We start from the raw sequence: 25,504 nt of genomic DNA on the forward strand, positions 1-25,504 counted from the left end.
CCGTGAGACTGTCTTTTTTCTCTAGCAGGTTATTGTGGTCTTTTTGTTTTATATGTGCTATCTTGGTTTTTAATTATGTTTCGGTGGTGCTTTTCTTCGTATATCATGTTGGGTGCTACTAGAAAGGTTTTTTTAGAGGAGAGTGGAGTTGTTTGGTCCATGGTTGTAGTGTGCTTACTCATTTCGGCCTCGGTGTCAGTCGGTGATCATTGTTTGAGCCCCTTGGGAGCTTTGATTCCGTGTTAAAACCTTGGAATTGCTGCTATGACATTCACATGGGATGGTCCACGAAGCTCTCACTCGCTCAACTTAGCTCCATGCTCCACTCGCTCGCTCCACTGTTAACTTGTAAAATGTTTGCTATCACTTTATTTTTGAAAAGTTTTGTTAAATCAAAAGATGTTCATGATTTTTTAAATGACTTCTGAAAATGTTAAAAAAATAAAAAGAATGAATTTTGAAAAGTGTTTCGGAATATAAAATTATATTCATTGATTTAGAACAATATTTACAAATTTGCAATAAAGTTCATAAATTTAAAAAATGTTAAAAGAAACTTTAAAATGTTCATGAACTTCAAATAAATTCATGAATTTTAAAAATGGTCACTTGACTGAGACTTGGTTAAGTCTCAGTCGACTATGACCTAACCACACCCATAAAATATAATTACACTGTGAAAGTATTGTTCGTTGTTGCAATAACAAATCAATAATAGTATTGTACGAATTGCGTCGCACTTATACGTGCATGATCCTTTTAGCGTACTTCCGAGATGTTCAGAGGATACAGATGAATAGAATCAGCCCATGGCGCACCAACAGTTGTGTTGCCGGGAGACCTGATGCACTGCCAAACGGCGCTGTTGCACTTGAAACCAGAACCAAACCCGACCATCCATACCCGATCGCCCTTGCGCGTCCGCCTCTTGGCCTCCATGTATGAAAGCTCGTACCACAATGAACTGCTGGACGTGTTTCCGAATCGGTGAAGCGTCATTCGTGATGGCTCCACGTCTTCATCTGATAAGCACAAGCTAGTTTGCACCGCGTCGATCACTGCCCGGCCACCAGAATGGATGCAGAAGTGCTGGAAGGCCGTGCGGAAATTAGGGACATATAGCTTGATCTTTCTCCTCAGCACCTTCCGTGCAATGAACGAGATCGCAAACAGCAGCTTCTCCGAGGGCGGGAGGACGAGGGGCCCTATTGCCGTGATGTTAGCCGTGAGCGCTTCGCCGGCGGCTGCCACAAGGTCCTTGGACAGGTATGCTCCTGTTTCTCCCTCGTCGTCCTCTTTCATGGACAAGCACAGGTAAGCCCTGTCTTGCGCGGCGGTGAGCGTTCGCTCGATGTGCGTGAGCCGGAAGCGGGACACGGACCTGGACGTTGACAACAGCACCGCGGCCGCACCCATGCGGAACAGGGCGGCTGGCAGCAGCATCGCCCGGTTCTTGCCGGTATAGTTGAGGAGAGAGGTGGTCTCCGTGGACACCATCAGGGCGCCCCGTGGCGCCGCCTGCAGGAGGTTCCTCGCGACCTCCAGGGAGATCACCCCCGCGCTGCACCCCATCCCAGATATGTGCACGCTACGGATGTCCGCTCTGAGTTTATACTTGTTCACGACCATGTCTGCCAAGCTCGGGGTCGGGCAGAAGACACTGCAGTTGGTGACGATTATGTCGGTGGCACCAGGACTTATGCCCGTCTTGGCGAACAGATCGTCGACGGCTGCAAAGATCACCTGCTCCGCCTCGTCGCGGCTTCCACTTAAGCAGCAGCGCGGGGGGATATAGTGCAACGAAGGGTGGAGGTAGGTCTGGTCACCGAGGCCCGAGCGCTTGAGCATGCGCGTCATGAAGTTGCAACCGCCATCATCGAGGTATGGCAAGAAGCGAACGTTCTCCACCAAGGATCCTATGGAGACACGGCAATTAGATTTAGGCCTGCAGCAAGAGTAGTCGACGAGGTAGAGGCTGCGAGGGCGACTCATGAGGTAGAAGGTGGCCAAGGCGAACGGGAGAAAGACGGCCAAGAAGACATGAACTTGCCGGAAGCCATGGAGCCGGGAGAGGATCTCCTCGGGTCCGAGCTGTGCGGCTTCACGGAGAACGGCGATGGCTGCCAGTGGTGCGGCGATGACGACGAGGAAGTTGTTCACGACAAGCTCGAACGAGCGTTTGAGGTGCTTGTTGACATGGGGTGGTGAGATGACCATGTTTCTGAAGCGCCCGCGTCGTGATGGTGTCGTGGCTTCGTTGTTGATTCGTAGGTGATGAAGGTGTCGGAACTTAGGAGATTTAAAAGCACGCCGCAACGTTCACGCATTGCGCTTGTAGTTGACTAGTTGTAGCCCATGCTGTCACCATTACAAGAAACCATTCTCACTCGAAGTACATGCACCATCTTGTGACAGTTGTCATTGGTGACTGTCACATCCTGACGTCTTCTAGACTCGTGGTCTCGTGGATACAAACTTCATTATTTCCTAATTCTCATGTTTCCAGTCTTACAGAACACATGATCATGTGTCTTGTATGAGCTGTTGATGTGTATCGGAGACTAATTCGTCTTTCCTACCAAAGAACATTATAGCACTTTAATCAGTTGTTGGTGGGTGGCAATATGGGTGAGAGTGATCTATGCACTAATACGTTTCATTGTTCAGGAAAGGAAAAGGAGCGACAATTTTGTATGCTCTCCGATGGAAGGACAAGAGTGATTTTCAAGTACATCAGTCGTAAATGTGCAGGACAAACAACATTATTTCTTGCCTATGGGCATTCGTGGACCAAATCGGAAAGCTTTAGGAGAGCTGGACATCTAATCAGGTGCATCAAATAAAAGTGGACACAATAATTTTTATTAATATTAGGAATTTTGTTACATAAAAAACTTAACCGACCCTAGTCTACTCTTCATCGAAGTCCGGCGCCTGGCCGTCGTCCGTCGACGTTGTTGGTGGAGGTGACGTCGTCAATGTCAATCGAACCAGACGACAGGAGAGTTGATGCCTGGGCGTGGCTTTTCTTTTTGAGAAACACGAGGGTGCAGCTATGTGGGACGTGGAGTTTCTTAGGCAAAGCTCAAATGAGCTCAGGTGAAAAGTATTATAAAAAAATTCTGAAAAATTGAAAAATCTGAAAAAAAAAAGTGAAAAATATTGACAAAAGTTCTAAGAGCTTTCAAAGATTTGTCATGAAATCATATTTTTGGAAATCGTGGCAAAAAAAATCGATACTCTAAAAATGCTACTTTCAAAATCATTTTGGAGCATTTATTTTGATATTTTTTAACGACTTCCACAAATGTGATTTTATGATGAAATTTTACAAGCTGTTAGAACTTTTGTCCATGTTTTTCAAAAAATTCAGATATTTTAAAACTTTATTTGAATCTTTTTTTAACTTTACTGTTCACCCGAGCTCATTTGAGCTCGTGCTGAGAAGGTTAATTTCCAGCTGTGTGCCGCTTGTTAGACGCCCAGGCACGCCTCGCCAGCGGGGAGCCCGTACTGGTCCGTCCCAGCAACCACATGCTATGTTGTGCTGACGTCATTCTTAATTATATTTTAATTATTTTGTTTTTGCTTTCCTTTATATTTCTAAATATGATATATATATTACATAAATATTTTACATAAAATTTTGAAAAATGTTAATGTTGTATTTGAAAAATATTCAACGTGTATTAAAAATATTTTTATGTATACAAAAAAATATAGCATGAATGAAAATAGTAAATATTAATCATGTGTACCAAAAATGTTAATCATGTGTGTGAGAAATTTTGTGACAATTAAAAATAACACACATTTCAGAAAAATATACATATAAAAATATTTACAAAATATAAAAAGTGTTCATGTAATTCAGTTAAAATGTAGCGTACAATAAAAAAATGCATATCACATTTGAAAAAAAAAATGCATGTTTAAAAAATGTGTTCGTGACATTTTCAAAAAATGTTTGTACAACCTAGAAAAATGTGCTTAGTTAAGAAAATGATTTTTATCATTCGATGTTTTAACATGTATATGAGAAAATGTTTAAAATATATCTAAGAAATATATTCAAAAAAAGTTTTTGTAAAAATATTAAACATTTATATTGGAAAATGTTAAACGTGTATTAAAATGTTTTATATATGTATAAAAATGTACAATGTGTATCAAAAAGTACAAACATGTTAAGAATACCCAACAAAGAAACTAAAAAAGTGAATAAACCAAAAAAAACCAGGAGAGAAACAAAGGAAACCAAAGTATAAAGAAGAATAGAAGAAAAAAATCTAAGAAACCCGTTGAAAAAACAAAGAAACCCGAAAACATAACAAATGAAAAATAAAAACAAAGAAAATTGGCAAAAAGAAACAAAGAAAGGCGAAGGAAAGAACAACGGCAAACAAAAAAGGAAAAAACTGACGAAACCAATCAAACGCAATGAAGTATGCGGACGAGCTAAGGCATGGAAGATACAAGCTAATGGGACGACACGTGGTCGCCCGTCAGTAGGCAAATCCTATTAGGAATCGGTACAGGCGGGACATAGCCCTAGCGCGCACACGATCCGAATGAAATTCATGCAGACGGTCGCCTTTCGCTAAAAAATGTATGTATACGTCTGCCTAAGGCCTCAAGCGGTCAAAACCCTCTATGATTCAATCCCAACGTCGCTGATATCGTCCACTCATCATTAGCCTCCACTCGGAAGCTGCTGACGCTAGCGATCATTGTGTCTACTTTGCGTCAAATCTTGGGTAAATGGAAAGAATAGATTATATTGTTTTTTCCAAGCCATTTGTTTCATACTTGAACACTTTGTATGATCATGTAGGCAATCACAGGGCTAAATTTGAACGAATACTCGTAAATTATGTTCTGATGAGACTTGATATACATATTTTAGGTGTGATAGTTGTCCCCTTCGCCACCTTATGTTCAAATCCTGGCTTCCGGCCCTGCGAGATGGTTCTACCTCATAGTCGTTGCGGCCCGAAGAATGTAATGGAGCTACCGACGTTGGCACTGGTCCCATCCGCCACTGTTGCGATCTCATAAAACATACGGTTGTGCTCGGCCACATTGATGCGGAGCTGACACCGCAAGTGATGGATGGCGCTGGCGCTGGCATGGATTCGTACAATGCCCACTGCTCATGCACAAAGTCTAGATTCGCCGTGAGCATGGCCGCTGAAAGGATCGATATAGTTGACTAGAGGGGGGTGAATAAGCAACTAGCAATTTTTAGCTTTTCTTTACCAAATTAAACTTTGCATCAAAATAGGTTGTCTAGATATGCAACTAAGTGAGCAACCTATATGATGCAATGACAACAAGCATGCAAGCAAATAAGAGATATAACACGAGTAAACTTGCGAAAGTAAAGGGACGAGATAACCAAGAGTGAAGCCGGTGAAGACGAGGATGTGTTACCAAAGTTCCTTCCTTTTGAGGGGAAGTACGTCTCCGTTGGAGCGGTGTGGAGGCATAATGCTCCCCAAGGAGCCACTAGGGCCACCGTATTCTCCTCACGCCCTCACACAATGCGAGATGCCGTGATTCCACTATTGGTGCCCTTGAAGGCGGCGACCGGACCTTTACAAACAAGGTTGGGGCAATCTCCACAACTTAATTGGAGGCTCCCAACGACACCACAAAGCTTCACCACAATGGACTATGGCTCTGCGGTGACCTCAACCATCTAGGGTGCTCAAACACCCAAGAGTAACAAGATCCGCTAGGGATAAGTGGGGGGAATCAAATTTCTCTTGGTGGAAGTGTAGATCGGGGCCTTCTCAACCAATCCCGAGCAAATCAACAAGTTTGATTGGCTAGGGAGAGAGATCGGGCGAAAATGGAGCTTGGAGCAACAATGGAGCTTTTGGGGGAAGAGGTGGTTCAACTTTGGGGAAGAAGACCTCCTTATATAGTGGGGGGAACAATCCAACCGTTACCCCCCACACCAGCCCCGCAGAGAGCGGTACTACCGCAGGAGGCAGCGGTACTACCGCTGGGCCCAGAGCGGTACTACCGCGGTGGTCAGGGCGGTACTACCGCATACGAGCGGTACTATGGCCCCCACTGCCGCGGCAAGTACCGTAAAACCCGACACGAAAAAAGACCCCTCGAATCGAGGCGGTACTAGCACGAGACCGAAGCGGTACTACGGCTGGGGGCTACCAGCGGTGCTACCGCTCTAGAGCGGTACTACCGCTTGTAGCACCCAAGCGGTACTACCGCTCCGGCCCGCGGTACTACCGCTGGGACCAGAGAGGGCACACTGAGAAGGGGAACGAGCCCATCATAGAAGGGGAAAGGCTCGGAGGGGGGGCAAAGGAAGTGTACGTGATGATTCCGCCCTAGCCTTTCCAAAGCGGACCCCCTCTTGATAGTACGGTGATCCCTATGAAACTAGTCCACCAAACTAATTCGAAAGGACTACACCGTCTTCGCTTCAAGCTCCGAGGGGAGGGAATCGTCTCGTGCCAAAAGGATGAATCTCTGAAAACACTCAATGCACACGATTAGTCCGCAAAAGCATTGTCATCAATCACCAAAACATCTTAGGGATAAATATGCCCTTACAATCTCCCCCTTTTTGGAGGATTGATGACAATACGGGATTTGCACAAACGGGAAAAGACAAAGGACATAAGCAAACCCCAAATCTCTAAAATATAGACGGGCTCCCCCTAGATGTGTGCCATCAAGATAAGTGCTTTGGACTGCACGACACACATACTAGGATCAACACTCCCCCTGTATTTTAGAGACCAACAACCTAAGCGAGATTCAAGAGAGCAGGATATATAACATAATAAGCATGCAACTCATGAGATACCAAATGACTAGAGACATAGATAAAGATATGATAAGGATAAGGTAGCATATGTCTCACACCATATGACTGGAACTAAGGTCTCACTGAACACAAAACCAAACAAAGCACAAGGTAGCAAACACAACGAAAGCACAAAGACAAAGACACACTCGCAACACAACGACGCAAATCCCTAAACTCTCTCCCCCTTTGGCATCGAGACACCAAAAGGGGCAAAGAGCTAACCTACGGCTCCAGGTGAGAGCATGCTGAGGATCTCGAACATCAGGACTCTGCGTGATCATCTGCACCGCCGTCCTCGGCCGGAAACTGCTCGGCATCTGAATCGGTCCACGGACAGTGCTGCTGGATCCACTCCTCCTCCTCAGTGATCTGACCCTCAGAGCCGCTGGTGACTGTCGCACCCAACTGACGCATAAGCTCCTTGTGACGCCCCCTTGCCTTCTTCTCAGCCACATGAGTCATGTACTGACCGTGAGACTCCATGCAGAACAGCTTCTTCATCTTGTGTTTGAGCTTCTTTGCCCAAGAGGGCTCTGCCGCAGAAGGCTCTGTCCCAGAAGGCACATAATCCTCATCGTCATCATCGGCATCAGTCTCGCCCTCGGTCTCCATGGCAGCAGCAGAAGATGGAACTCCAGATCTAGGAATGCCCCAATTATCCTTCTTCCTCAGACGCTTGATCTCATGAGAAACCAACTCTCCAGTTTCCAGCTGCTCCTCAGGATAGGTACGTCTCCAGGCCTTCTCAATGAGCAACATAATGAACGGACCATAAATCGGGCACTTGCGCTCAGAAATAGCAGCAAGAAGTTCAGACCACATAACATGAGAGATGTCCAGGGACTCGCCAGTGTTTGCTTCCTTCTCACGCTGGCAGAAGAGAAGCATGTCCACGAGATAAGAGTGTACCATGTCCAGATTCCCGATACGAGGGAAGAGAGTCTCGCGGAAGATACGGTGAAGGATGTCCAGATAGGCAGACAACTCATAGGTTTCCTTCCTGGTCTCAGGGTTGACCTTCCGAGTACAGTAGGGCCAGAGGGCTTGCTTGTGAGTGGAGGTGACATTGTGGTGAGGACGAAATCCGACTGGAGTCTCGAGCCCTTGATCTTCCACCTCAAGCAACCCCATGAAGGCCTTCCACTTGACAGCTAGCAACTTCCCATTAGTCATCCAAGTCAGAGTCCTGTCTTCATCAGTTCCTAGGTGGACAGTGGCAAAGAACTGAGCCAGCAAATCTGCATCAAAGTCCTTGTTGAACTGCATGATCTTGAGAATGTTCAACTGAGAGCACATCTGAAGGGCATCACCAAAGTACTCAGGGTCCTTCTCCATAGCATCCGTGTTGATGGAATGAACATTGACAAAGAGGTTCTTCTTAGCCTTGATCACGTCAAAGTAGGTGGCATACTGAAACCGGTTCCAGAACGGGCGATTGACAAGGTTGGATTCTTGGTCTTCCTCATATGGGTTGCGGCGACGCCTGTCCCAGAATTCCTTGCTAGTCATCTCAGTCACCTTCTTGCCACTTGGCTTCGGCCTGTTGGCAGTCTTCTTCTTGAGAGAAGGATTAGCACTTGAGGAAGCACCCACTGGCGGCGGTGGAGCACTGGAAGAACCACCTGCAGCCTCAGATGTGCGGTACCGCTTTGACGTTGAACGCCCGGGGTTGACACGGCGGACTTGCTGCTCAGGATGTTCATCACCTGGAACCAAACACACGGACACACGAAACAACCAGAAGGAACGATCAAAACCAAATAAACACAACAAATATGGATCAACATGTGGTAGGAAACGATGGAACTGGGCATCCGGCGGTAGTACCGTGCCTGCACAGCGGCAGTACCGCACCAGCGGTAGTACCGTGCCTCCACAGCGGCAGTACCGCTCCAGCGGTAGTACCGCGCCAGATGGGCGGTAGTACCGCCCGAGACGGGGCACGGAGGATACCTACTGCCGTGGTCAGATCCGGCACTACCGGGGATGCCAAATTCAAAAATAAACCTACCAAACATCAATCCAAAGAGTCTAGTTGCCTTCTCCAACCTACTCAAGCCTAGATTTGGCCAAAAATCTAGAGATGCAACCACTATTGCCCCTAAAATGCGAGATCTGAAAACTAGACATGAAGAGAAGAGGAACAGGGGCAATACCGGCATCCATGGCAAGAGGACGAGATGGGGATCGACTCCACCGAAGGAAATGGAGAGGAACGGTCCGGAGACGGAGGGCCGCCGGAGCCCTCCCGCGGCGAGATGGCGCTGGAGAGAGAGGAAGAGGAACGAGGGGACGAAGCAAATGGGTATGGGGGGAGGAAACCACCCCTGCCCACGACTTAACCCCCTGGCCCCGCCCCTCAGCGGTAGTACCGTGGTGATGGGCGGTAGTACCGCTCCAGCGGTAGTACCGCGCCTTCACAACGGTAGTACCGCCCAGCGCAAATCAAAACAAGACTCAACACCTATGGCACAAAAAGAAAAGAAGGGAAACGACGGCAAGAAGAGAAAACCAACACAAAGCAACAAGAGCACCAGCACGAGAACAAGAACCACACACCTCTACACGAGAGGGCGGTGGCCGAGGCCACCTATGTTTGAGTCAATTGGTATGGCACCGCGAAGAATTATCCTTGGGCCCATGACCAAAACTCGTCTTTGAAGCACAAGTACCATCAAAAATGGCTAATGTGAAAGAGTGAGATTAGTTTATGCATTATGGGGGGGGAGGAAGAGTTCATTGAGAGAACAACACTCCCCCTAAGTCCATGCCTACACCTAGACAAGAATGCATGATGAATGTGAGGGGTGTGCAAAGGTTCAAACCACATTGCTCGAATCAATGATATTTAGCTCATGCCTTAACTCGCGAAATCTTGCTTCATCCAATGGCTTCGTGAAAATATCTGCAAGGTTATCATGAGTGTTGACATAGTTGAGCTCGATCTCCCCTCGCCTAATATGATCCCGGATGAAGTGATACCGAATCTCAATATGCTTCGTCTTGAAGTGTTGCACCGGGTTGAGAGAAATCTTGATGGCACTTTCATTGTCACACCAAAGAGGCACTTTGTCACAAATGACACCGTAATCCTTTAAAGTTTGCCTCATCCATAAGAGTTGTGCACAACAACTCCCGGCCGCCACATACTCCGCTTCGGTGGACGAGAGAGACACACAACTTTGCTTTTTAGAAGACCAACTTACCAAAGAGCAACCAAGAAATTGGCACCCTCCGGAAGTGGACTTCCTATCCACTTTGTCTCCCGCCCAATCGGAGTCCGAATAACCTACAAGCTTGAAGTTTGCTCCTCTTGGGTACCATAAGCCAAAGTTTGGGGTATGAGCCAAATATCGAAAGATTCGCTTGACCGCCACAAAGTGGCTTTCCTTAGGTGCGGCTTGAAACCGTGCACAAATTCCCACACTCAACATGATATCCGGTCTAGATGCACAAAGGTAAAGCAAGGATCCAATCATGGAGCGATATACCTTTTGATCCACCGCTTTACCATTGGGATCAATGTCAAGTTGGCACTTGGTGGGCATTGGAGTGGAAGCCGGCTTGACATCACTTAGCTTGAATCTCTTTAGCATGTCTTGAGTGTATTTGGCTTGGTTGATGAAGGTTCCTTCTCTTCTTTGTTTGATTTCGAATCCGAGAAAGAACTTCAACTCTCCCATCATAGACATCTTGAACTTTGAGGTCATGAGAGCGGCAAATTCTTCATTGAAGGCTTTGTTAGGGGAACCAAAAATAATATCATCAACATATAGTTGGCACACAAACAACTCCCTTTGACCTTCTTAGTAAAAAGAGTGGGGTCGATTTTCCCGATTTCGAATCCACGATCTTGTAACAACTCCGTAAGATGCTCATACCACGCACGTGGGGCTTGTTTAAGGCCATAGAGCGCCTTGTGGAGTTGATACACATGATCGGGAAAATAGGGATCTTCGAACCCGGGGGGTTGTTTGACATACACCAACTCATTTATGGGACCATTAAGAAAAGCACTCTTCACATCCATTTGTTGCAACGTGAAATTATGATGAGAAGCATAAGCAATCAACAAACGAATAGATTCAAGGCGAGCGACGGGGGCAAAGGTTTCACCGTAGTCGATACCCTCGACTTGGGAGTAGCCTTGTGCCACCAAACGAGCCTTGTTGCGAACAATGATCCCATGAGCATCTTGCTTGTTCTTGAATATCCACTTGGTTCCAATGACATTATGGTTCCCGGTTGGCCTTGGCACTAATTTCCACACTTGGTTATGTTCGAAGTTGTTGAGTTCTTCATGCATGGCATTGAGCCAATCCGGGTCCTCGAGCGCTTCATAAACCTTTTGGGGTTCGACACAAGAAACAAACGCATGATGTTCACAATAGTTTGCTAATTGTCTACGAGTGCTTACCCCCTTTCTTAGGCTTCCAACCACATTCTCCATGAGATGACCTTTGGTGGTGAGCTTGGAAGCGATCTTAGCGGCACGACGCTCCAATTCCTCCTCGGAAGTGAAACGAGGAGGGGTTACTTGATCATCTTGAGCGTCGTCTTGAGCTTGTCCTTGATCTTGAACTTGCTCGAGGGGGAGAACTTGACCTTGGGCATCATTTGGTGGATCACCACCATCTTGAGGTTGATCTTGCCCTTGATCTTGTTCATGAGGTTGAGAGCCTTCACTTTGTTCTTCGGAAGCGTGTGGGTCTTGGGTTGGTGATGGCTCCACTTGAGTGGAGCATTGTCCTTCTCCTTCGGCCACAAGGGGTTCCTCAATGGGTAGGATATAACCAACACCCATTCTTCTTATGGCTTGGGGAGGAATTTCATCACCTACATCACAAGTACCACTTTGCTCCACTTGGGAGCCGTTATTCTCATCAAACTCCACGTTACACGTCTCCTCAATAAGTCCGTGGACTTATTGAGAACACGGTAAGCATGGGAGTTTGTAGCATAACCAACAAATATGCCCTCATGAGCTCTAGTCTCAAATTTAGACAAACGAACACCTTTCTTGAGAATGAAACACTTACACCCGAACACCCGAAAGTACTTGAGGTTGGGCTTGTTACCAGTGAGTATCTCATATGGAGTCTTGTTCAAGCCTTTGCGGAGATAGAGCCGATTTGAAGCATGACACGCGGTGTTGATGGCTTCGGCCCAAAAGTTGTATGGAGACTTGAACTCCGCCATCATGGTCCTTGCCGCATCCATCAACGTCCGGTTCTTCCTCTCCGCAACACCATTTTGTTGAGGGGTGTAAGGTGCGGAATATTGATGCTTGATCCCCTCATCACTAAGAAACTCATCCAAGGTGTAGTTTTTGAACTCGGTGCCGTTGTCAATTCTTATTGTCAAGATCTTTGCATTGTGTTGACGTTGGGCTTCATTTGCAAAGTCAATGACGGTTTGTTGGGTCTCACTCTTCCTCTTGAAGAAATACACCCAAGTGTATCTTGAATAGTCATCCACAATTACCAAGCAATACTTTCTACCCCCAAGACTATCAAAGGATGGAGGCCCAAAAAGATCCAAATGAAGGAGCTCCAAAGGCCTCTTCAAGTAAATGAGAGTCGTGGGAGGGTGAGCCTTCTCATGAAGCTTTCCTTCGATACAAGCACTACAAGCACGATCTTTAGCAAAACTAACGTTCGTTAGTCCACGGACATGGTCCCCCTTGAGAAGACTTTGCAAAGATCTCATATTGACATGGGCTAAACGGCGATGCCAAAGCCATCCCACGTCAACTTTAGCCATTAGGCATGTCGCGGTCTTAGTGGGTCGCTCCGAAAAGTTAATCACATAGAGACCGTTCTCGACATGCCCAACAAAGGCTACTTTAAGAGTCTTGCTCCACAAGAGGGCCACGGTATCAATATCAAAGAAAGTGGCAAAGCCCATGGTAGCAAGTTGACGAACAGAAAGTAAATTGTATGCAAGGGACTCAACTAGCATGACCTTCTCGATCGTGAGATCATGAGAAATGACAACTTTGCCGAGTCCCAATACCTTAGAAGACGAGGCATCACCCCACTCGACATTGGTGGGCATAGATGGAATCTTGTGCATGTCCACCACCAAGTCCTTGCTTCCGGTCATATGATTTGTAGATCCACTATCGAGCAACCATGATCCCTCACCAGAAGTTGCTGTTCAGGAGAAGAAACCCAAGTCTGGACCTAAGCCTGAGACTGAGTGCTTCTACTACAAACAGACTGGTCACTTGAAGCGGAACTGCCCCAAGTATTTGGCGGATAAGAAGGATGGCAAGGTGAACAAAGGTATATGTGATATACATGTTATTGATGTGTACCTTACTAATGCTCGTAGTAGCACCTGGGTATTTGATACTGGTTCTGTTGCTAATATTTGCAACTCGAAGCAGGGGCTACGGATTAAGCGAAGATTGGCTAAGGACGAGGTGACGATGCGCGTGGGAAATGGTTCCAAAGTCGATGTGATCGCGGTCGGCACGCTACCTCTACATCTACCTTCGGGATTAGTTTTAGACCTAAATAATTGTTATTTGGTGCCAGCGTTAAGCATGAACATTATATCTGGATCTTGTTTGATGCGAGATGGTTATTCATTTAAATCAGAGAAAAATGGTTGTTCCATTTATATGAGTAATATCATTTATGGTCATGCACCCTTGAAGAGTGGTCTATTTTGGTTGAATCTCGATAGTAGTGATACACATATTCATAATATTGAAGCCAAAAGATGCAGAGTTGATAATGATAGTGCAACTTATTTGTGGCACTGCCGTTTAGGTCATATCGGTGTAAAGCGCATGAAGAAACTCCATACTGATGGACTTTTGGAACCACTTGATTATGAATCACTTCGTACTTGCGAACCGTGCCTCATGGGCAAGATGACTAAAACGCCGTTCTCCAGAACTATGGAGAGAGCAACAGATTTGTTCGAAATCATACATACAGATGTATGTGGTCCGATGAATGTTGAGGCTCGTGGCGGATATCGTTATTTTCTCACCTTCACAGATGATTTAAGTAGATATGGGTATATCTACTTAATGAAACATAAGTCTGAAACATTTGAAAAGTTCAAAGAATTTCAGAGTGAAGTTGAAAATCATCGTAACAAGAAAATAAAGTTTCTACGATTTGATCGTGGAGGAGAATATTTGAGTTATGAGTTTGGTCTTCATTTGAAACAATGCGGAATAGTTTCGCAACTCACGCCACCCGGAACACCACAGCGTAATGGTGTGTCCGAACGTCGTAATCGTACTTTACTAGATATGGTGCGATCTATGATGTCTCTTACTGATTTACCGCTATCGTTTTGGGGTTATGCTTTAGAGACGGCCGCATTCACGTTAAATAGGGCACCATCAAAATCCGTTGAGACGACGCCTTATGAACTGTGGTTTGCCAAGAAACCAAAGTTGTCGTTTCTTAAAGTTTGGGGCTGCGATGCTTATGTGAAAAAGCTTCAACCTGATAAGCTCGAACCCAAATCGGAGAAATGTGTCTTCATAGGATACCCAAAGGAGACTGTTGGGTACACCTTCTATCACAGATCCGAAGGCAAGACTTTTGTTGCTAAATTCAGAATTTTTCTGGAGAAGGAGTTTCTCTCGAAAGAAGTGAGTGGGAGGAAAGTAGAACTTGATGAGGTAATTGTACCTGCTCCCTTATTGGAAAGTAGTTCATCGCAGAAACCAGTTTCTGCGACGCCTATACCAATTAGTGAGGAAGTTAATGATGATGATCATGGAACTTCAGATCAAGTTATTACTGAACTTCGTAGGTCAACCAAAGTAAGATCCGCACCAGAGTGGTACGGTAATCCTGTTCTGGAGGTTATGTTACTAGACCATGACGAACCTACGAACTATGAAGAAGCGATGGTGAGCCCAGATTCCGCAAAATGGCTTGAAGCCATGAAATCTGAGATGGGATCCATGTATGAGAACAAAGTGTGGACTTTGGTTGACTTGCCCGATGATCGGCAAGCAATTGAGAATAAATGGATTTTCAAGAAGAAGACTGACGCTGACGGTAATGTTACTGTCTATAAAGCTCGACTTGTTGCAAAAGGTTTTTGACAAGTTCAAGGGATTGACTACGATGAGACATTCTCACCCGTAGTGATGCTCAAGTCTGTCCGAATCATGTTAGCAATTGCCGCATTTTATGATTATGAAATTTGGCAAATGGATGTCAAAACTGCATTCCTGAATGGATTTCTGGAAGAAGAGTTGTATATGATGCAACCGGAAGGTTTTGTCGATCCAAAGGGGGCTAACAAAGTGTGCAAGCTCCAGCGATCCATTTATGGACTGGTGCAAGCCTCTCGGAGTTGGAATAAACACTTTGATAGTGTGATCAAAGCATTTGGTTTTGTACAAACTTTTGGAGAAGCCTGTATTTACAAGAAAGTGAGTGGGAGCTCTGTAGCATTTCTGATATTATATGTGGATGACATATTGCTAATTGGAAATGATATAGAATTTCTGGATAGCATAAAGGGATACTTGAATAAGAGTTTTTCAATGAAAGACTTCGGTGAAGCTGCATATATATTGGGCATCAAGATCTATAGAGATAGATCAAGACGCTTAATTGGACTTTCACAAAGCACATACCTTGACAAAGTGTTGAAGAAGTTCAAAATGGATCAAGCAAAGAAAGGGTTCTTGCCTGTGTTACAAGGTGTGAAGTTGAGTAAGACTCAATGCCCGACCACTGCAGAAGATAGAGAGAAGATGAAAGATGTTCCCTATGCTTCAGCCATAGGCTCTATCATGTATGCAATGCTGTGTACCAGACCTGATGTGTGCCTTGCTATAAGTCTAGCAGGGAGGTACCAAAGTAATCCAGGAGTGGATCACTGGACAGCGGTCAAGAACATCCTGAAATACCTGAAAAGGACTAAGGATATGTTTCTCGTTTATGGAGGTGACAAAGAGCTCATTGTAAATGGTTACGTTGATGCAAGCTTTGACACTGATCCGGACGATTCTAAATCGCAAACCGGATACGTGTTTACATTGAACGGTGGAGCTGTCAGTTGGTGCAGTTCTAAACAAAGCGTCGTGGCGGGATCTACGTGTGAAGATGAATACATAGCTGCTTCAGAAGCAGCAAATGAAGGAGTCTGGATGAAGGAGTTCATATCCGATCTAGGTGTCATACCTAGTGCATCGAATCCAATGAAAATCTTTTGTGACAATACTGGTGCAATTGCCTTGGCGAAGGAATCCAGATTTCACAAGAGAACCAAGCACATCAAGAGACGCTTCAATTTCATCAGGGATTTAGTCCAGGTGGGAGACATAGAAATTTGCAAGATACATACGGATCTGAATGTTGCAGACCCGTTGACTAAGCCTCTTCCACGAGCAAAACATGATCATCACCAAGGCTCCATGGGTGTTAGAATCATTACTGTGTAATCTAGATTATTGACTCTAGTGCAAGTGGGAGACTGAAGGAAATATGCCCTAGAGGCAATAATAAAGTTATTATTTATTTCCTTATATCATGATAAATGTTTATTATTCATGCTAGAATTGTATTATCCGGAAACATAATACTTGTGTGAATACATACACAAACAGAGTGTCACTAGTATGCCTCTACTTGACTAGCTCGTTCATCAAAGATGGTTATGTTTCCTAGCCATAGACATGAGTTGTCATTCGATTAACGGGATCACATCATTAGGAGAATGATGTGATTGACTTGACCCATCCGTTAGCTTAGCACGATGATCGTTTAGTTTGTTGCTATTGCTTTCTTCATGACTTATACATGTTCCTATGACTATGAGATTATGCAACTCCCGTTTACCGGAGGAACACTTTGTGTGCTACCAAACGTCACAACATAACTGGGTGATTATAAAGGTGCTCTACAGGTGTCTCCGAAGGTACTTGTTGGGTTGGCGTATTTCGAGATTAGGATTTGTCACTCCGATTGTCGGAGAGGTATCTCTGGGCCCACTCGGTAATGCACATCACTTAAGCCTTGCAAGCATTGCAACTAATGAGTTAGTTGCGGGATGATGTATTATGGAACGAGTAAAGAGACTTGCCGGTAACGAGATTGAACTAGGTATTGAGATACCGACGATCGAATCTCGGGCAAGTAACATACCGATGACAAAGGGAACAACGTATGTTGTTATGCGGTCTGACCGATAAAGATCTTCATAGAATATGTGGGAGCCAGTATGAGCATCCAGGTTCCGCTATTGGCTATTGACCGGAGACGTGTCTCGGTCATGTCTACATAATTCTCGAACCCGTAGGGTCCGCACGCTTAACGTTTCGATGACAGTTATATTATGATTTTATATGTTTTGATGTACCGAAGGTTGTTCGGAGTCCCGGATGTGATCACGGACATGACGAGGAGTCTCGAAATGGTCAAGACATAAAGATTGATATATTGGAAGCCTATATTTGGATATCGGAAGTGTTCCGGGTGAAATCGGGATTTTACCGGAGTACCGGGGGTTACCGGTCGGGGGCTTAATGGGCTTACACGGGCCTTAGTGGAAATAGAGGGCAGCAAGGGGAGTGTGGGGCGCGCCCCCCAAGGCCCAAACCGAATTGGTTTAGGGCAAGGGGGGCCGGCCCCCTCTTTCCTTCTCCCCCTCTCCCTTTCCTTCCCCCTCTCCTACTCCTACTAGGAATAGGAGGAGTCCTACTCCTAGTGGGAGTAGGAATCCCCCTTGGCGCGCCTCTCCCTGGCCGGCCGCCTCCTCCCCTTGCTCCTTTATATACGGGGGCAGGGGGCACCCCATAGACACAACAATTGATCGTTTGATCTTTTAGCCGTGTGCGGTGCCCCCTTCCACCATAGTCCACCTTGATAATACTGTAGCGGTGCTTAGGCGAAGCCCTGCGTCGGTATAACATCATCATCGTCACCACGCCGTCGTGCTGACGAAACTCTCCCTCAACACTCGGCTGGATCGGAGTTCGAGGGACGTCATCGGGCTGAACGTGTGCTGAACTCGGAGGTGTCGTGCGTTCGGTACTTGATCGGTCGGATCATGAAGACATGCGACTACATCAACCGCGTTGTGCTAACGCTTCCGCTTTCGGTCTACGAGGGTACGTGGACAACACTCTCCCCTCTCGTTGCTATGCATCACCATGATCTTGTGTGTGCGTAGGAAATTTTTTGAAATTACTACGTTCCCCAACAATTGTTGTGGCCGGAGTGTTGGTGCCTAATCCCGGGGTCCTTTTAGCCACCAAGATTTGCAAATTCCTCGCCAACTTGGACTCTGAAAATTCTGGAAAGAGGATTGGCTGCCTTTTGGAGGAAAAATCTTTGAGGGAGAAGCATAAGAAGGGTGGCTCTAACCCTAGATCCGGTATCCTAAAAGAGAAATCTTGCAGGAGCAAAATCAAAAAGGATAGCGGTAGAGTGGAGGCACAAATGGTTCCATGATGGATGGCTCTCGTCTTTCTGAGTTGCAGATCGATGTGTGCTCGGTCGTGTGTGTCGATGTGTTTTCCTCAAGTTACATCGACTCATTCGGTTTTATTTTGCGATATAGGGACCCATATGTTGCGAGTTACAGTAGTAGTGTGTTGGGTGCTTTGGTCCCGTAGCTCCACGGTTTGGGAGTAGTTCCCATGTGGATGGGGTCGTGCTTTTGAGCATGTGACGGTTTTCGCCCGGTTTTACACAAATTAACTGGGCAACTCTCTTCTTCTTAATTAATGGATGAGGCAAAGCTTTTGACTCCGTTTAAAAAAAAGATGCAAATAAGTCTAGTACAACAATAGTATAAATTCAACGAGAAATAGTTCAAATCCAACGAGATTAACCAGATGTTCAATGAGTTTTTCATGGATGAATCATGTTATCCCACACATACTGCCTCTTAAACTTCATCCAACAATGTGTGTAAGTGAATGGCCTGTCCCCTAGCCTGTGGTACTTCACAGCAGCGTGTAAATGCTACATAACATGTAGAGAAACATCGAGTGAATGAATCAATCAATCAACAAGTTGAGCAAGAAGAGGCGAAACTTATGATCTCCATGGTTGCCGCGTGCAATGGCCACATTGCCTCTAGTCGATCAACCTCGCCACAAAACTTTGTGACAGAGTTCTGAATGGTGTACCAATGATACACTAACAACTTCATATTGCATTCGTGGGTGGTGTGCATGTCGTAGGGCGTCATGTGCTTTCGCGCATGAAATGTACCATGCACACGCTGCCAAAAGAGCCCCCTTTTGCTCCTGCCAATGAAGTCCACAGATAAGGCCAACCATACATTGTGCAACAACTCATCCTCCATGGCCGCATACCCCGCCATCCTTCTTACTCTTAAAATGACTTGAAGTTCAAAAATAAGCTCAACGGAATTTGAACAAACACCCGCCGGACGTGGTGTCCTCCATGGACGTCATCGGCAGGGGGGAGGAGGTACCTGGCTGCAGACGGATCCTATGTGGACAACGACGTAGTACAAGGGGGAGCAGAGGCGCAGTGGAAGAGAAAGACACCAGGAGGAGGATTTGAGTGGGCCGGGGGTGTCGGAGTCCTACGTGGCGACGTCCCGAACTCCCGCAAAGCCCCCATCCTCCCAGTTTGCCTCCAGATTGCTGGAAAAAGCATGTCCGGACCGGTCGGCAAACCAATATAGGCCCGTGTTGGATGGCAAAACACGTCCGGACCGCGCGGTCGGAAGATTGCGGACGGTTTGGGGGTCGGCGTTGGAGATGCCCTTATGCACTGTTTGTTGGCTTTGTTTTTTCTTCTTCAATAAATAAGGGTGCTTTATAATTTAAAATCTGGCATCTAGCAGATATAAAGCATGTAGAACAACACAACATCATTGCATAAGTAAGATGCACATAGTCAAACATCATCCAAGCTATCAAGAAAAATATCTCATATACTCCATTTTGATTTAATTTTTTAGTGTTGGGTCACATGAAGGTATTATTGCATGCATGACATGCCATGGAGAGGACACTTTATTCTCTCTCCTCAATCGCCCAACAAATTCAAGCTTCCGATGAAAACCAAATTGGCAATTTTTATTTTTATCTTCATAAATTAGTTTTTCTGTATCTTTTAAACTATAAATTTGTTTTTGAAAGTTATATATATTTGTAATCCTAGTGACAAGATCTTTAGAGCATACTAATCTTGGATTTATTTACAAAAGTCACGGTTTCAATTATATTTTTATTAACTGAATTGAAATATGTATTCATTATTTCTGGAATCAAGTGAAATAATTAAAATATGTGTTTGGTACCTATTTCCATTTCGCTATTTTGAAATATTCCACTAATCACGAATTTTGCTTATTTGAAATATTTATGGACCATATATTTCACTTTTTTAAATGTTTTTGAATTATAAGTATCTCACTCATTTTGGTAACCTATTTCATTTCACTTTTCTGAATATTTCATAGGTCACATTTTTCACTTAGGTGGAATGTTTCACACCTAATTTCACTGTCATTTAGAAGTTTTCTAAACATATACTATTTCACTAACAAAAGATATGTTTTTTTTAGGATCAACGCCGCCGCTTTATTACTTAAACATAACTAGGAATCTCGTCCGAAATAGTCCCCAAAAAAGATATGTTCTGATGCATATACTTAGTTGTCTTTACTTTAAGATATGTTCTGATGCATATATACAAAACACGTAGGCACATAAGATATGTTCTGATGCATATACTTAGTTGTCTTCGCTTTAAGCACATTTTGCTTTTGCCTCATTTGGGGCAATGGATCATTTAGTTGGATGAAAAGTTGCACCGAGAAGGGAAGGGGAACTCCGAACTAGCAAGGACATGACAAAAGTTGAGACGCTCATGTGCACAAGACGTACATATCTGGTCAATTCACTTTAAATCCCATCATAAATCATGGCGTGCATGCAGAAAAAAACACCGTTCATCTACTCGTCTCTCACACTGAAAAAAAATAATAACGGGACTACTAAATCTCAATCGATACTATATTCGTGGGATCGTAATAATAATTCTACTCGTCTCTCAAACAGTAAGGATCGTCTCTCAAACAGCAGAGGAGCAGGGCACACGGCCACCAACGCAAATCAGTCTCGCTGGACCGCGGCCACCGGGTAACGATGCATGCAGCCCTCCCATGGCCCGCTGTCCAGAGGAACCGGCGACCGGATGCACACCCACACTGCGCTGTTGCACTTGAACCCTGAACCAAACCCGACCATCCACACACGGTCTCCCTTGCGCACGCGGCACTTGGCCTCCAGGTAGGCCAGCTCGTACCACGTCGAGCTGCTCGACGTGTTGCCGAACCGGTGCAGCGCCATGCGCGACGGCTCCACCTGCTTGTCCGACAGCCCGAGGCCGCGCTGCAGCGCGTCGATGACCGCACGGCCGCCCGCGTGGATGCAGAAGTGCTCGAACGCCATGCGGAAGTCCGGGACGCGCGGCTTGCTGCTGTCCTTCTGCCCCGCCATGAGCAGCAGCCTGCGCCTCGCGAGCGAGAGCGCGTACGCAAGGAGCTCCGACGCCGGGAGCACGAGGGGCCCGAGCGTGGTCATGTGCGCCTTCAGCGTGTCACCGGCCACGGGCATGACATCCTTGGACAGCGCGATGCCGCGCTCGCCCGCCGCGTCGTCCTCCTGCTGCACGCATCCGTAGGCGCGGTCGTCGTGCCCCGCGTGCGTGCGCACCACCCGGGCGAGGCGGTACTGCGCGTGTCGCGCCCGCGCGCGGGACGTGGACAGCAGCACCGCGGACGCGCCCATCCGGAAGAGGCAGTTCTGCAGCAGCATCGCGCGCTCGTTGCCGGAGTAGTAATCCGAGGTGAGAATCTCCGTGGACACCACGAGCGCGTACGTGCACCTGCTGTCGCACTGCAGGATGTTCTCCGCCAGCCCGATGCCGGCTATCCCGGCGCTGCACCCCATCCCGGAAAGGCTGAAGCACCGGACATCGCTGCGGAGCCCGTACCTGCGCACCACCATGTCAGCCATGGACGGCGTTGGGGCGAACAGCGTGCAGTTCACCACCACCACTCCGATGTCCTCGGCGCCGACGCCGGTCTTGGCGAGAACGGCATCGACGGCGGAGAATATCCCTTGCTCGGCCTCGGCGCGGGCCGCCTTGAGCGTCTTCTCCGGAGGGATGACGTGGCAGGCCGGCGGGAGGCATGTCTCCTCGCCGAAGCCCGAGCGCTCGATGAGGCGCGACTGAAAGCCGACGCTCTTGTCGTCAAAGCACGGCGCGAGCCCGGTGTGCTCGATGTACTTGGAGAGCGGCACGCGGAGGGCGGCCGGCGGCCGGAAGCAGGCGTAGTCCACGAGGTACACCGCGCGCACCCTGGTCGACCTGATGTAGAGGACTAGTACGACGGCGAGCAAAATGAGGCCGGCATAGAGTGGGGTGCAGTGATGGATGGCGCTGCTTACAGTGGGGTAGAGCCAGGCGGTGAGACGCAGCGCGGCCGTGGCCGAGAAGGGGAAGGCGGCGAGGCTTAGGCGGTGGCTGGAGACAAAGCTGTATACCGGCGCTAGGAGGCTGAGCGGGAGTGAAGTCACCATTGTCGAGGCGTCCAAGGAGGCAAGGAGGCGGGATCGATTGTGACGGCTGTTGTCGAGGCAGCCGGGCGGAGTTATATATAGATACAGACTACTGTCACTGTAGGCCACTTACAGATAATTGCTGCCCTAAGCCCCTGAATATTCTCGCTCCTGGCTAAATACTTAGGACATCTACAAAGCGCATCCTCACACCGCCCACAACCAACCGTCCGGACTGCACGGTCCGAACCTAATTAGCCATCCAACACGGATTTGTATCGGTCCGCCGATAGGTTCGAACGGTTCAAATCTGATTAGTCATCCAACACGGATTTGTATCGGTCCGCCGACTAATCCGAACGCTCTTTCTACCCGCAAAGTCGAAACAAAGCGAGGGAGTCTTTGCGGGAGTCCAGACAGCGACCACGCGGGACTCTGACACCATCGACACACCCAAAACCCCTTCCAGATCCCGCGCCTCCATCCTCTCATCTTTCTCTATATCCTTTTCTCTCTTGCCTCCGCCGCCGCTCCACCATCCCGGCGGCCCCGACACACCCTTGCCGGAACTCGACGACTCCGTCTTCTCAAATGCTACACTTGGGCTCCATACCGCTTTTTCTCCGCTGCCATTCCACACCTCTCCTCCGTCTGCCGCACAGGTACCATCTGCCATACGTTACTCACCATGACTGGTAAGTGTTTAGTGAAATGCCCGTGCTACATTTTGGTCCCTTCTTCTGTAAAGCAACGGATTCGGATATGAAGTACATATACGAGCACTATGTTGAGTCGTCCAACGACTTGTCCGACGAGGAGGACTACACGGATGAGACAGCGATGACATAGGTGGCCCTTGCAGACACGGAGCATGCGGAAGAGCATGTTCTCAATTTCAAGAGATCGATCAAGGGTCATCGAGTGCTCAACCGCAACCGCAACAGGACAACTACTTTGCCCCTGATGCCCTATTCGCTGATAATTTTCACCAACGCTTTCGGATGCGAAAAAATGTCTTTGATGTCTGTACCATGGCTTCCAATCCTTTGATGACAACTTCGTCTTGAACAAGGATGTCGTGGGAAGGATTGGGTTTTCTGGATACCAGAAGTGCACGGCCGCACTACGAATGCTTACATATGACACAACCGCTTATTCATGGGAAGAAAACCTATGGATGTCTGAGAGCACATGCGGAGATGTCATGATAAGATTTCCTACTGTCATGGTCTCTGTGTTTGGACCTTGGTACCTGAGAGAACCAACTGTCACGGACACCGAGAGTATCTTGGCAATGTCTAAAGCTAGAGGGTGGCCAGGTTTGCTCGCATCTCTTGAGTGCATGCATTGGAGATGCAAGGACTACTCAAAAGCTCTACAAAGGCAATATCAGGGTCATGTTAAGAAGCCCACTATCATTCTTAAAGCAGTTGTGTCACAGATCTTTGGATTTGACACATTTTCTTTGGCATGCCCAGGTCTGACAATGACATCAATGTGTTGCAGCGATCAACATTGTTTGCTAGGCTGCCTGAAGGGAAAGCTCCTCCTTTCCACTATACTATCAATGGGCACGAATAAAACATGGGCTACTATTTGGTTGACGGTATCTATCCTTTGTGGGTTACCTTTGTCAAGACCATCTCTGACCCACTTGGCCAAAAAAGTCTCACTTTACCCAAAAACAAGAAGCAGCTAGAAAGGATGTTGGGAGGGCATTTGAAGTTCTGCAAGCACGTTTTGTCGTTGTACATAGACCCTCTAAACAATGGGATCCAAAGACCTGGTGGGAGGTGATGGCATGTTGTGTGATCACGCACAACATGATCCTGGAGGATGAGGGTGGGGATGCTACCGTAGCTCTTGAATTTGAGAACATGGTGATCCTATCAAACTTCTAGAGCAGAATCCGTCCATATTTGATGAGTTTGTTCAAATGCATCAACAAATTTGACATCGAGCAACTCATGAGAAATTGAAGAAAGATTTGATTGAGCATTTCTGGGTGGTTAAAGGGGACAGCTAGTACATATGTGCTAGTTAAATTAAAGTTTGAACTATTATAATTTAAATACTTTGTTCGATTGTAATATTTAAATTAGATTTGCAGATTTAAACATTTTTTATCTAAACTGGAACTAGATATGCGACTATTTTAAGCGTGCAGACTGAAAAAAGAATAGGTGGCGGATGTATGCAGATAGCTTTGGATAGCCACATCCCTCATCCATGTCAGCGGACTGCTCCCCCCGGTCCACGGACAGATGCAGTGTCTGGTTTAGGGGTCAGCGTTGGAGATGCCCTTATTCTGATAAGAATTTGGAAACAACTCATATGGTCTAACGACATCTCGAACACTGTCCACAAAAACGGACATTGTATTTGTCCGCAGACGTGTTTGGAAGATGCCCATCCAATCATGCATGCATACATTTCAAACTACATTTAAGTAAGCGGGATGAATTTCATGCAAACAGGACGGAATTCACATAAGTTCTGACATAATTTCAATAAAACAAATGATATTTTGTCCGTTCAACCCAAAACTAGAAAAAAAAACTAGGCCATCTTATAGCGGACGATGATTTCGTCCGTGTGGCCGCCCTAGCCAGTCACACCACCATCATAGTTCGTGCCATCCGCAAAGGCAGCGATGGTGGTGGCGGTGTCGTCCTTCCAACGGCCGAATGATGCGGGCGGGGGGGGGGGGGGGGGGGGCAGCCCTGCTCGGCCGCCGCCTGGCGTTCGCGGAAGTGCTGCTCCGCCTCCTCCTACGCCGTGGGAAAGGCCCCCTTGGCTAATACCAACCACGGCCATGGTGCCCTCACGGTGGCCCTGGCCCTACCGTCGGCAGTGAAAGTGTAGTTGAGCGACCACTTCTCGCCGATCTTGGCGAGTACCCCATCGAGATGGTGGCGGCAGCGCGCGACCATCTTCTCAATGGTGAGCGGCGGTTGCAGGCCCAGGCCTCCATGAGGTCGGGGTCCTCGTGGACCCAGGTCAGCGCCTCATCGGACTTGGCAAACACAGAACGGCAGACCGCATTATGTCAGTCCAGTTGCGCCGCCCTCTCCTTGGCTGACAAGATGGCCCGCGACGACGATGAGTCGCGACCT

The 25,504-nt window shown here is 46.9% G+C and overlaps 2 protein-coding genes across 2 annotated transcripts; both read right to left on the reverse strand.

Moving 5' to 3' along the window:
* Positions 1-657: 657 nt before the first annotated feature.
* On the reverse strand, positions 658-2,254 carry LOC123170272 (3-ketoacyl-CoA synthase 5). The gene has a single exon (XM_044588106.1). It carries the CDS (start codon positions 2,215-2,217, stop codon positions 760-762), a length of 1,458 nt encoding a protein of 485 aa, XP_044444041.1. The 5' UTR covers positions 2,218-2,254; the 3' UTR covers positions 658-759.
* An 18,440-nt stretch (positions 2,255-20,694) lies between these two features.
* Positions 20,695-22,443, reverse strand: LOC123167050 (3-ketoacyl-CoA synthase 6-like). The gene has a single exon (XM_044584888.1). The coding sequence runs from the start codon at positions 22,407-22,409 to the stop codon at positions 20,937-20,939; it is 1,473 nt and encodes a 490-aa protein (XP_044440823.1). The 5' UTR covers positions 22,410-22,443; the 3' UTR covers positions 20,695-20,936.
* Between the last annotated feature and the right edge of the window lie 3,061 nt (positions 22,444-25,504).

Source organism: Triticum aestivum, chromosome 7D (genome assembly GCF_018294505.1).
Source record: "Triticum aestivum cultivar Chinese Spring chromosome 7D, IWGSC CS RefSeq v2.1, whole genome shotgun sequence".
NCBI classification, from domain to species: domain Eukaryota; kingdom Viridiplantae; phylum Streptophyta; class Magnoliopsida; order Poales; family Poaceae; genus Triticum; species Triticum aestivum.

Coding starts and splice junctions, on each gene's coding strand:
- LOC123170272 (XM_044588106.1), bottom strand. CDS start 2,217: ATGGTCATCTCACCACCCCATGTCAACAAGCACCTCAAACGCTCGTTC.
- LOC123167050 (XM_044584888.1), bottom strand. CDS start 22,409: ATGGTGACTTCACTCCCGCTCAGCCTCCTAGCGCCGGTATACAGCTTT.